General features: G+C 36.7%; 1 protein-coding gene across 1 annotated transcript; it reads left to right on the top strand.

The window, feature by feature from the left end:
- The first annotated feature begins 7 nt into the window (after nucleotides 1-7).
- On the top strand, nucleotides 8-10,406 carry LOC127838943 (uncharacterized). Its single transcript, XM_052367076.1, has 7 exons — nucleotides 8-439; nucleotides 1,192-1,277; nucleotides 1,515-1,607; nucleotides 2,844-3,115; nucleotides 3,654-3,868; nucleotides 4,578-4,764; nucleotides 5,205-10,406. Exons 1-7 carry the CDS (start codon nucleotides 236-238, stop codon nucleotides 5,438-5,440), a joined length of 1,293 nt encoding a protein of 430 aa, XP_052223036.1. The 5' UTR covers nucleotides 8-235; the 3' UTR covers nucleotides 5,441-10,406.
- The last annotated feature ends 2,919 nt before the right edge of the window (nucleotides 10,407-13,325 follow it).

Below are 13,325 nucleotides of genomic sequence, written 5' to 3'. Positions count from 1 at the left end.
TCAGGCACGATGCAAGTTGGAGTTGATTCCAAGGGAAAAGTCTCTTCAAGAGCTGAAAGCAGATACCAAATCGTGTGGCTTTGTGAGACTCTGGGTCCTACCAGACTACTGTATTGGTCCCCAGATAACTGCTCCTACATCATCCGCCTCAATGCCAACCGTAAAGCTTACACCAGCCATCCTGTCAACACCAGCAGTCAGGACTACGCCAGCCATCCCGTAAACGCCAGCCATCATGACTACGCCAGACATCCCATCAATGCCAGCTGTCACGACTATGCCAGACATCCTGTCAACACCAGCCGACACGACTTCGCAAGCCATCCCGTCAATGCCAGCCATCATGTCAACGCCAGCCATCCTGTCAACGCCAGCCCTCACGACTACACCAGCTGTTGAGATTGACTATGATTTACAGATTGACGTTCCAGAAATTCAGGTTAGTTTGAAGCACAAACTGATCCAAGCTAACATCTGGCGTAATAATAATAAATATTACACTAGAGGTTACATTTACTTCCTGATTTTAATGAAAATTGGTCGTTTATCAATCAATTCTAGGCTGATTTTGTAAATGGATCATATTTGATTAAAAAATAAATAAATTAGGTCACTAGGTCCAATCATATCAGTCACTAGTTCAGATCATAAAAGTCTGTTTGCATTTTGCTCATATCTTCCTTTGATCCTGTTTGATAGTTGTTTTAGGATAGCGATGCAATGCCTTCGTTATCTATGAATGCTGCTTTGATAATCTCTTGCATTTAGTGTAAAATAGGCATGATTGTGTATAACAACAACAAAACTATGGCTTACACATCATCAATATATTCCTTCTTTGCACAATTATATGAATAACAGGGGGCCATAAATCAGCATAGTACCAAGCACTGTTTAAGTAAAGCGTATCGTTGATGGCACTGCACATGTGTTAACAAAAATTGATATCTCCATACAAAATCTGTAAATTTACAAATAAGTTGCACAAAAATAAGATGGGGTATAATATAAGAAATAGGATACACCACTTCAGACCTAGCCCTTTAAGTGACCTCCCAGTCAGCCCAAACATATAGCAGACCTGAGTGTTTTGGATTGGTCCCTTATAAGTATGGGCAGACTGGTCCGTCACTATAAGGTCATAACACTTTAAGTATAGAGTATTTCTTAACAAACATATTTCTTTTACAGAATGCACAGAGTGATTCCCTATATGAGCCTGCTGGGACACCCACGGTTCTCTTTCGACGTCAACAGACTGTCTTTGACATAGCCAGGTAAGTGATCAGTACTAAAGTGTTTTGAAAAGTGGCTCATTTGTTTATAAAGATCCTTTTTCTTAAGTTACAATTACAGTTACTGTAAGTTACGCATTGGTCATTAGGTAATAATGTTTAATAACCAACAGTGGTCAGATGGCATGTGATCTTACTCTTTGCTTTTATGTCAAGAATCAGCATCACAAGCTTCCATGTAATACTTTAAGTATTAAAAAATTGACCTTTCCCTTACAGAGACAAGGACCAGCCTGATGACCAGACAGCCAACCAGTCATCAGCCGTTCTGAATGAGTTCATCCCTGCTGTTCAAACAGCACAAGCCATTCTGTAAGAGCATATGAGTTTTGATGTGCATGATATATTATGCATTATATCTTAAATAATCTTTCTGTTTGAAATGAAGTGTTTTGATAAAAGACATTGTTTTAAAATTCATGATTTTTCTATGAGGCTTCTGCTTTTTTTCATATCCTTGTGGTAGAATAAACACTAGGCGGCAATCAATTTTAAAAGAAAGCAGATTAATTATATTTATGTACGAGCTGCTACGCAAATGGACAAAACAAGCCAGAATTTAAACTAGGGATGGCAAAATTATACCATTATTCTAATATGCGATTGAATGGTCAGTATTCTAATAACAGAACTGATATGAGCATATTCGCAATTAGGTCAAACGTTATTGCCCTAATATGTAATGACCTGCAAGCGGCTTACTAATTGGCAACCTAAAAGATTTGGGATTAACGTGTTTGCTGTGAAGTTCTTCGTGTCAAACTGATAACACGGCCCGTATCAGCATTGGTTGCACAATGCAATATACACACACTAAGAAAGGCCCCGAATTGTTGTTTGTTAATTGGGTGCCAATTAACGGCTTTAATTGACTGGTGAATAATAATTAAATTTTTGTGATCACAGTATGAACAGCCATTAAAATGTGTGAATTACTCAAATTACGCAATGCATTACACTCTTACTCTAAGAAAGGGCACAAACTGTTGTTTGTCAATTAGGTGCCAATTGAGGGTTTCAATTTACTAGCGAATAATATTTTAGCATCTATGATAACAGATTGAACAGACATTAAAATATGTCAATTACTCGAATTTCTCAAATGATATAATTTTTTGTTAGAAAACTTCAGAACAATTATTTTGTGATAAGGGTTATAATTTAAGTCTGAAAATGCCACCAGCCGGTTCGGAAGTATGGAAATACTTTACACGGTCTGTCGATAAGAAGACCGCCACTTGTTATGTGTGTACAGTTAGTTTTACATATCCCCTGTCTACTACACATCTGTGGAACCATGTCACTGTTAATCCTTCTATTCTTGCCCATTTACAGTATCGTTCATAGCCGATAGCGAAACAATTATTTGATAGCAGCGTGAATAAACAGATGGGGGCAGTTTCATTAATGGTCAATCGATTGAATATCTGATTTGTTGTATTTTGAAATTTACCAGATCCTTGTAAAAATAGAAATTGCTATTTTGATTAAAATGTAACGTTATTTGAGAATTTGAATATTATTTAAGTAAAAAGTATGTTTCTGCAGACCTAGCGGTATAACAGATAATGCTAGAGAGCGGCTCCAACAACTAGCCAGTACGTGCATCACCGGTCCCATTACAATCCCTATGCTCCTGGAGGTAAGACGAAACCATGTCATGAAAGACGCCCTAGGCACCATACGGTACTCACAAGATGACCTCAGCAGCAAACTCCAGATCAAGTTCATCGGTGAGGCGGGTGTTGATCTCGGTGGTCTCCGTCGCGAATTCTTTTCCCTCCTTGTATACCAGTTCAGCCATTCAGCGCTGACATCAGGTAAAGCTTATCATCTAGATTAGGAACCTTATAGTGTCTGCCAAATGAACAAGTAATTTTTATTGTAGTATTCTTTGTATATATCCTATAGACGAGTTTTGTTGTTGGCATGTAAATAATGCATAAAATATCAAGCTGTCATTGAAAGTCAAAAGTTAAAAATCCATAAAAGTGTAATGCAAGAAATACTGAACTCAAATTCAGTTTACAAATTAAAGTTTGTGTCACATTATTAATGAAATTATATTGCTTGGCCTGTTGATTTAGTTGGTTTTTTTTCAGGTCATATGGAATTAAATAATGTACACATTATTGTTAATGTAGAATAGCTTGTAAACCGGTGCTTACGGGCGTGAGTGGTGATGCATTCTCCATAACCACACATGAACAGACCCAATCGAACTGGGTCTGTTATTAATTCTATTTCTTGGATGCATTTTGTGCTACCAAAGGGGACATTTTCAGAAATTATAGATAACTATGATGAGTAAATGCCCTTATTTGTATTCAAATTTATTATTCGTTTTTGGTGTTTCAGGTTCTCCTGGGCGCCTCACATTCAGGAAGAACTATGTGGAGCGTGAGAAAAACACCTTGTTCCACCTTGGCCAGCTGGTGGCTCTGTCCATTCTCCAAGATGGTCCAGGTCTGCCTGTGTTTGCTGACTGTGTGGTCAAGAAGATCCTCGACATCAGAACCAATGGTGTGAATCCAAATGACCTCAATCCAGAGATGGTAGAAACACTTGAAAAGGTAAATATTATAATATGTGTTAAAGACCTATGATTCTTGCATATCTGACTGAGAATTCCACTGCCTTCATTCATGCTGGGAAAACCTGTCTGGCACAGGGGGATGGAGGTTGACTCGTAAGCAATTAAAACATTTAAATTACATCAGAACATTGTTCTCGACATTAATGTCATGGTGTTTTGTCACTTTCTATTAATGATGTCATAATACCACGCTTCTAAGAATATGTGTCCATAATAAAAGCTATTTAAAATATTCCATTTCAGCTGTAAATCATTCCATTTTACTACTTGTTAAATATTAATGCAAGAAAAAATATCATTAGTTGTAGGCTCAGACAAGAATTTCCAGGCCTCGAGTATCTGTTTTGGCGGGAACTCAGCAAGCATTTGTACCGACCAAAACAAATACTTTCTGGAAATTCTGATTCTGAACTACAGCCAGTTACAGAAATGTATTAAATGTAATGAAAAACCCTGAGCAATGTTACACAGTTTACTTACCTCACACACCCTAGCCAAATAGCAAATATTATTTGCATGAGTAAAAGCAATATAGCTGAACATAATTTGATAAATAGAGGATAACAATTTGAAGTAGTCAATTCTTGATGCAAATTTATTTGTTTGAGCTGAAATGAGTTAAATGCAGTCCATCTGAGTCAAGATATTTGTAAAATAGATCATATAATAAAGACGTATAATTTAAGATGATACATGCCTCATCAGACAGAGAGTTACAAGAGCTGTATTTCAGCATTTACGACCAGCGAGAGGCAGCAGGCTTCATCCTCCCGTGTAACTCATTAAAAAAAGACCACATCCCCCTCCTGCAGTCCGCCCTTGTGAGCAACATGGTCCTGGATTGCAGAGATGAACTGGACCAGTTCATTGAAGGTAATGAGATATAATTATTATATTAAGTAATAAAGCTCCTCCAAATGTAATAAGCCCTTTTGTAAGCTGGCTAGTCAATAGATGATTGATTTTAATTCAAATTAAACACACATTTGTACAAGTGAATTTCAATTAAACATAAAAAATACTGAAATTGGTGCTGGTAAAAACCTAAAAGCTTTCATGTATTAATCAAACATTTTTAATCAAACATTTTGATTAAACTGCCTTTAGTGCCAATATATAAGATGTGTGGTTGATTGATTTAATAAATTGCATAATATTCATTACTGGGTCGTTTTAAAGTACATGCTTTTTATGAATCAACTGCATATGTCTAGACACTATGTGTTATAAAACTGTGATATGTAACTGTGTGATTGACAGCTCTATAAAATGACTGTTAGTAGCATTAAATCAATTTGATATTATCATTCAAGGTCTACAAACTCACAATGTGATGACATTGGTGAGGGAGGAGAAGCTGTGCTGTCTCTTCAGCGTTGGGAAGCCTCCAGTCACCGTTGTTGATGTCAGAGGTTTGCTTAACTTCAAGTACCGTCAGGATATAAACCGGGAGGCTGACCGTGAAACTGGCCTGCAGTTTGTAAGATTTATTCAGGCGACGAAGGGTGATTGGGGCCACCGTCAACGGGATTACCCTGAAGCCACATGATGTCCTCATGTGGATGACGGGATCATCAGAAATCCCGGCTGTGGGTTTCCACAAGCTCATTGACATAGAGTTTGGGTTGGAGGAAAGGGTTAACACATGTGCACTTTGTGTAACTCTCAAGCATCCGACGCCGATGGTTGAGGACCCTGTGTTGTATTTCACTGAGCGTGTAATTAACTCATCATTATTTGGTGCTATGTGACATGTCTATATGTTATGGAGACTGTCAACTGTGTTGTATTTTTAGCTATCCTAAAAAGGAGAGTTCGAAACTGGGTCATGCCGGGTCAAAAACTTGGTCTCAAGGTCAAAGAAAAGAAAACCTTGTTAACACTGTAGAAGTCACATTTGATTCCCAATCATCGTGTAACTTTGTGAAATTGTTTGTCTAGTGATATGTTGGTTGAATTCAAAAATGGTCCCAGTCCCTTGAAAATATGGCGGCCAGGGGGCGGGGCAGTATTCCTAATATGGCTATTGAGAAACCTTGTGGACACTCTTGAAGTCACATTTTTTACCTAATCATCATGAAACTTGGTCAAAAATTGGTTTCATTGATATCTTGAACGAGATCAAAAATGGTCTAGATCAGTAAAAAAACATGGCTGCCATGGGGCGGGGCAGTTTTTTCTATATGTATACAGTGAAAACATGTTAACACTGTAGAAGTCTTTATTTGGTCCAATCTAGATGCAATTTGGTCAGAACATTTGTAACGACGGTTGTGTTCGAAAAAAGTTCAGATCAGTAAAAAAACATGGCCACTGGGGGGGGGGGGGTCCTTATATTTATATATTTAAAAAAGTAGTGAACACTCTTGAAGACACATTTTTGTCTAATCATCATGAAATTTTGTCTAAACATAGATTAAAAAAGTTGTTTCAAATACGCGCAAGAATTACGTTGATATCTCCAACATCAAGGTCACACTGTGAGTTCAAAGGTCAATAATGGCCATAAATGATCTTGTCCGGGCAATATAACTATGACATTCCTTGTGAGATTTTAAAATTACTCGGAACATTTGTTCTCAATCGTTGGACCGTGTGTCATGCTCAAGAATAGCGTCGATATCTCCAAAGTCACGGTCACACTTGCAGTTCCAAAGTCACAAATGGCCATATATGAGTTTGTGCATGCCATAACTATGTCATTCATTGTGATATTTTTAAATAACTCTGTACATAAATATTTATCACAGTAAATGGACGGCGTGTCATGCCAAAGAAATCAAGAGTTCAAAGGTCAAAATGGCCATAAATGATAATTGATTAATAATTCTTAAAAATCGCCATAAATAAGCTTTTATTGTTTTGTGAAGACAGCATGAAACATATTCTGTGTCAAAGCCGCATGTGGGGTTATACGTCACGTCTGTGACAAAGCTCTCTAGTTATAATAATTTTTTGAAAACCCGGTTTTGTGACAATTTTGTCCATTGTTTTTTTTTTTTTTTTTTTTTTTTTTTTTACTGGAGCATTTGGGATCCAATTTTTACATTTATCAATATAAACCATTTAATGGCAAACTTCAATACATGCCAAAATCTGTAAACAGGCCCCCATTCTATTTATTGTGTTAGACAGAAATACAAATATGTTTGTGTGTATATTTTTATTTGTTATGCAAAAACTTTATATAAACGGGAGGAAATAATATCTACCCTTATTTTTTATTATTTTGTAATAATTATTTAGTTATGTTAACTGGAGCTTAAAAAATCTTCTGTTAAAGCTTAAGACTTCTCAGCCATCATTTATCAATATGTTTTAAAAGTTACTATTTTCCTCAAATGTTTAGTATTTAAAAGTGATGTAATAAATTGTATTGAACTTTTTTAATGGAATATGGTAATACATACATGCATTGCCCCAAAAATGTGCAAGTTATTTTAAAAAATATTTTTTTTTAGATCATATGCCTTAACAAATTGTTAGGTTACTTATTTCAACACTAGGATTTTCGGGTCACCGGCTACAATAGTAGCTGCGACAAAAGTCACAAATATGGATAACTTCTCCATCATCTGTGTGTATGTTTCTGTCCATCAAACTGACCGAAGCATACATTTAAAGATATCAACTTCATACAAACATATATCATTTTGTTTGAAAGAACTATAGTATTAAGTGTGAAATGTTTAACGGACAGACAACATGTTTAAGAAGAGTTTCTTTTTACAATTATATATTTGATTATGTTTTCATTTTAAAAGGTTTAACACTTTCTGTGTTGAAAATTTCAGATTAATCGGCCGACTTGCTTGGAAATTAGGAAACTTAAAAGTTGCCAAAACTTGCAAAAATGCCATTTTTGTGTGACATTTATTTTTTGGTAAATAAGAAGTGCTTGTAAAAAAAAGTATAGTATCATATTAAATTATGTTTGTATTTATACTGTAGCAAGACTATCTGTCTTTCTCAGAAAGTCATTTTCAAGAGAAAAAATTGCTTATTTTAGGTGTTTTTAGCTCACCTGAGCACAACGTGCTCATGGTGAGCTTTTGTGATCGCCTTTTGTCCGTCGTGCGTCGGCAACATTTTGCCTTGTGAACACTCTAGAGGCCACATTTATTGTCTGATCATCATAAAATTCGGTCAGAACATTTGTCCCATTCATACCTTGACTGAGTTCGAAACTGGGTCATGCTGGGTAAAAAATTAGATCACTAGGTAAAAAAAAAAGAAAAACCTTGTGAACTCTGTAAAAGTCACATCTGATGCCCAATATTCATGTAACTTTGTCAAAATGTTTGTCAAAATGATATGTTGGTTGAGTTTAAAAATGGTTCCGGTCCATTGAAAAACATGGCCGCCAGGGGGCGGGGCAGTATTCCTTATATGGCTATAGAGAAAACTTGTGAACACTCTAGAAGTCACAATTTTTCCCAATCATCATGAAACTTTGTCAAAACATTGGTTTCAATGATATCTCGGATGAGTTCGAAAATGGTCCAGATCGGTGATTAAAAAACATGGCCGCCAGGGGGCGGGGCAGTTTTCCTTATATGTCTATAGTAAAACCTTGTTAACACTCAAGAGGCCACATTTATTGTCCAATCTTCATGAAATTTGGTCAGAAGATTGGTCTCAATGATATCTTGGATGAGTTTGAAAATACTTACGTTTTCTTGAAAAACATGGCTGCCAAGGGGCGGGGCATTTTTCCTAATATGGCTATATAGGGCTATAGTAAAACATTGTGAACACTTTAGAGGCCACATTTATTTCCAATCTTCATGAAATTTGGTCAGAAGATTGGTCTTAATGATATCTTGTATGAGTTTGAAAATGGTTACGTTTGCTTGAAAAACATGGCTGCCAAGGGGCGGGGCATTTTTCCTTATATGGCTCTATATGTCTATAGTAAAATCTTGTTAACACTCTAGAGGCCACATCTATTGTCCGATCTTCATGAAACTTGGTCAGAAGATTCCTTCCAATAATATCATGGACAAGTTCAAAAATGATGCTTGTTGGTTGAAAAACATGGCCGCCAGGGGGCGGGGCATTTTTCCTTAAATCGCTATAGTCAAACCTTGTTAACACTCTAGAGGCCACATTTATTTTCCTATCTTCATGAAACTTGGTCAGAAGATTTGTCCTAATGATATCTTGGATGAGTTCGAAAATGGTTTCGGTTGCTTAAAAAACATGGCCACCAGGGGACAGGGCATTTTTGCTAAAATGGCTATATATCATGCTTTAGTAAAACCTTGTTAACACTCTAGAGGCCACAGTTATTGTCCGATCATCATGAAACTTGGTCAGATGATTTGTCCCAATGATATCTTGGATGAGTTCGAAAATGGTTCCGGTTGGTGGAAAAACATGGCCGCCAAGGGGGCGTGGCATTTTTCCTTATATGGCTATAGTAAAACCCTGTTAACACTATAGAAGCAATATTTATTGTACGATCGTCATGAAACTTTGTCAGAAGATTTGTCCCAATGATATTTTGAAGTTCGAAATTGGTTCCAGTTGCTTGAAAACCATGACCACCAGTGAGCGGGGCATTTTTCCTGATATGGACTTATGAATCTTCATGAAACTTTGTCAGTATATTTGTTGAAATGATATCTCGGATGTGTATGAAAATGGTTCTGGTCTGTTGAAAAACGTGGCTGCCAGGATGTTCACTAGTCAAGAAAGTTGATAAGAACATGTTCTAATGACATATTGGGCTTCACAGAACAGGTCAGTTCCTTTTAATCTCAGGTGAGCGACTTTGGGCCTTTCAGGTCCTCTTTTTTAAAATGTACTCAATTGAGTCTTAAAGAGCATTTTCATACCTTCATTACATATTGCATGAAATTAACAATAAGGGCGGTCTTAAAATGTATGTAACCTATCTATTTCACTAGACGTTAAGCACCATTGTCTTACACAGTCACAGCTTGATGGTGTGTCTCTTCTAATTCTCACTGTTTGATGATATCAGATTTGTATGAAAAGCTATCTTCACTTATTCTCAAGACCCTAGCACAGGTATACATTTTTTAGTCAAATATGCTGACAAGTAACAACTGTACATTGCATGGAATATGTGTCCCAGCAGTCACGGTTTTTGTCCCAACAGTGACGGCTGTTTAAAGTGCCTCTTTGTCTGCTTTAACATCACCCTAAACATAAGTATGCATGACATTGTGTTCATTGAACAGCCATTGAGAGAATAAGACTGGTCTTTGACCTTTCAGGTTTATAAATTCATCATACTAACTCTAGAAACTTTTTGTCGCAACAGTCACGGCTGATGTACTATACACAGATCACAAACTTTTAGTGGGTCCAAAAATTATTACTTTGTGGTCCAAATAATTCCCAAACCTCTGTTATTTTAATTTTATAACATTGTAGTGTAAAATATGCATAAATACACACAAAATGATGGTCTTAATGCAATTGAACATGTCCCAACAGTCACATTTATGTATTTATTAATTCTTAACAATATCTACAATAAACTGTTAAATATTTCAACTGAAATTATTTTTCTTCCTACTTTGGTTTTCATCGTGCATAAAATAATGAAAAATATAGATCTACTAGGTACTTTTGAGTAAAAAATACTGAATTATCAAATGGCAATACATTATGTAGAAAGTGCAACATAATATTACGTTTTTATACTAAGTCTTAGTTTTCAGAATGTAATGTACAAGATTACTGTCATTTCCTGCCATATAGAACAGTATATATGATGCTATAAAAGATAAGAATTCCATTACACTAATAAATGATACTTCATATGTAACTTTGTCCCACCAGTCACAGTTTTAGTGATTAAATTCAGGACATCATATCTCAAAAACTATGCAAGATAAGTTGGTCAAACTTTGAACATTGATTTTAAAGCCATGGTATGCATTGACAAACATGTTTGTGTACATACATATAATCGTCCTTGAATCTTCTTAAAATAAAACTGACCATGTTCGAGACTCTTTACGCTACCTTTTGACACTTACTTTATCAATTATTTTCATAAAAGGATGTTTAATATGCATACATGTATCTATATCCCAACTAACTCATAAAATGGACAGATAATTATATCTAGTTCTCTTTTATTCCTATATTTTGTTATATTTTTTTGTACATTTTTTTACATTTTTAACAAATTTTCTGTCAGCCATGGTTATTTTTTTTCCTACTGATTGATAAGATTTCCTTGAAACATAAACTATTTCAAAAATGTGAAGTTTCGGGAAATAGACACATCTATATAATTTCCACTTTTAAGAACTTTAATTTTGTACAAAATTTTAAGCTTATTATGAAAGTTATTTTGCTTTAGGCCACGATAGCTGAAACACGACATGAGTATATAAACATCTTTATCTGACATGCATGTACACAGTTTCATGTTTATCATATCTTGGTCACAACACAGAATTTCAGAAGTCCACACATGCCAAGAAACAATCCACACCCTGGTGATCACTTTCAATGTTCACAGTTTGTTCTAGTCTTGTGAAGCCCTGCTCGTTCAGAGGACAGTCTACATTTGACACATTGATGATCATGTCTTCTCGGGGAGCTACCTCGACCTCATCGTCAATGCCATATTCGTCATGGTCTTGGATGGCCTCCTCCGGAGCACGGAACACCATGTCGTCGATGCCCTTATGACCCTGTCCAGCTTGGCGCATCATGCCCTCAATGTAGAGCTGTGTGAGGGTTCTACCTCTTTCACCACTCAACCTTTGAAAGTTCCAGCCCTCACGAAATATGTCTAATGCTCGCTGGACACGAGGCACAAACACGTGATGAAGGCACCACATGTGCACTGGATTTGCCAAATCATCCAACTGTCCAGACTCCTCAAGATACGTAAACAAGCTGTGAAACACGCTTGTTGCACTGGCAAACAGGTCACGCCAAATGCGTTCAATCCGCTGATTGTGAAAGCTCCTTCCTGTGATGAAAGAACCCCGACGAGGTCCACGATGCGCTATCATAAACGTCCCAACCCCGGTATTCTCCAGTCCATGATCGCTCCGGACTCTTGATGGGACACCATAGCGCTGGGTGCCTGTCATGAAGGTTTTTGTCATCGTGGTAGCCTTGTTGTTGGTCGTAGCGTGGAGGAAAACACACATCCGCGGGGAGCCATCGATGCCTCCGTGTATGAAAAAACCCCATCTGAAAAAAAGGAATACAAATTGTACATACTCGTATAGATATTACAATGCACATGTACTAAAACAGCAAAGTATTTTGTTTAATTTGGTGTGAGTATATATGGCCATGCACATTATGGGCAAATAAAGCAATATTTAAATGCCCCCCCCCCCCCTCCCTAAATCTACAAACAACACCAAAATTGCACAAAATATGTTTTAGATAACGTTTAAAATGCACTCTGTACACAGTTAACTACTGCAGTACAAAATAGAAACGCTTAAACAAGACTGTATTTGTAAAATGCTATGCCATAGGAATAAGTGTTTTGGCATAGAAATGTGAGGGTTTACAAGCTTTTCAATCCTTGGACCTAGTGAACTAATGTTTGTTCCAACATGACCCAAATTCAAACTTGACCACATAAATAAAAATAAAAATTGTAAAAACCAATTGTGATGAAGATTGAAGCAAAATTGTGGCCTCTTGAGTGTTTAAAATGTTTTTTTTCCATTATTTGACCAACTGACATAGCTATTGACCCCACATGACTCAGATTTGAACTTGACAATATCATTAAGATAAATATTTTGACAAAAGATAATGAAGATTAAAGCAAAAAAAGCGGCAACTGTAATCTTTACAAGGTTTTTCTATCATTTGACCTAGCAGACTAAGTAATTTTGTACCTTATCAATTTGTGGTTTCCATCTATGTGCCACAATGAGTTTGGACCAGCAACATTGTACACCCACCGTCGAATCGAGTTACACCATCGCATGGCTACGGCTGCTTCGTCGACCCGGATCACACTGTCAGCAACACGTTGTCTTTGAACCCGATGTCCTAGACTCTGAAGTTGTCCCTGAACCATTCGTTGCCCAAGTGTCTGATTGCCATTTGTTATCTCTCGGACCAGATTGTCAAGTTCCTCGTCGGAGATGCTCGAGTACCTTCCCCTGATGATACCATATGTCCTGAAAATATATAATAGAGAATATATGTTTATTTTGAGGGGATATGAAAAATATTTATCTCACTGAGAAGGGAGAAAATATGTTTTTTCAGGTATGTTTGTGCCTTTGCAGCAATCAAGATGCGGTGTTGCTCCCATTGAAGTGCAATCTGACTGTAGTACTCGATCTTCCCTTCGTCCAGATCTGGAGTTGAGATTGTTTCTATTTTAAACAATCAGAGTTACCGAATCGATATAATCATTTAAATACATGTAACATGTCTCATCTTCACGTCGGTAAGATAAG

Source organism: Dreissena polymorpha, chromosome 7 (genome assembly GCF_020536995.1).
Source record: "Dreissena polymorpha isolate Duluth1 chromosome 7, UMN_Dpol_1.0, whole genome shotgun sequence".
NCBI classification, from domain to species: Eukaryota; Metazoa; Mollusca; class Bivalvia; order Myida; family Dreissenidae; genus Dreissena; species Dreissena polymorpha.
This window is presented reverse-complemented; position numbering and strand designations above follow the sequence as displayed.

What these genes read in the sequence shown, in the direction of transcription:
- LOC127838943 (XM_052367076.1), top strand. Translation starts at nt 236, where the DNA reads ATGACTACGCCAGACATCCCATCAATGCCAGCTGTCACGACTATGCCA. An exon ending in TTGACGTTCCAGAAATTCAG is followed by an intron (nt 440 to 1,191) that starts GTTAGTTTGAAG and finishes TTTCTTTTACAG; the next exon opens with AATGCACAGAGTGATTCCCT. An exon ending in TGGTAGAAACACTTGAAAAG is followed by an intron (nt 3,869 to 4,577) that starts GTAAATATTATA and finishes GTATAATTTAAG; the next exon opens with ATGATACATGCCTCATCAGA.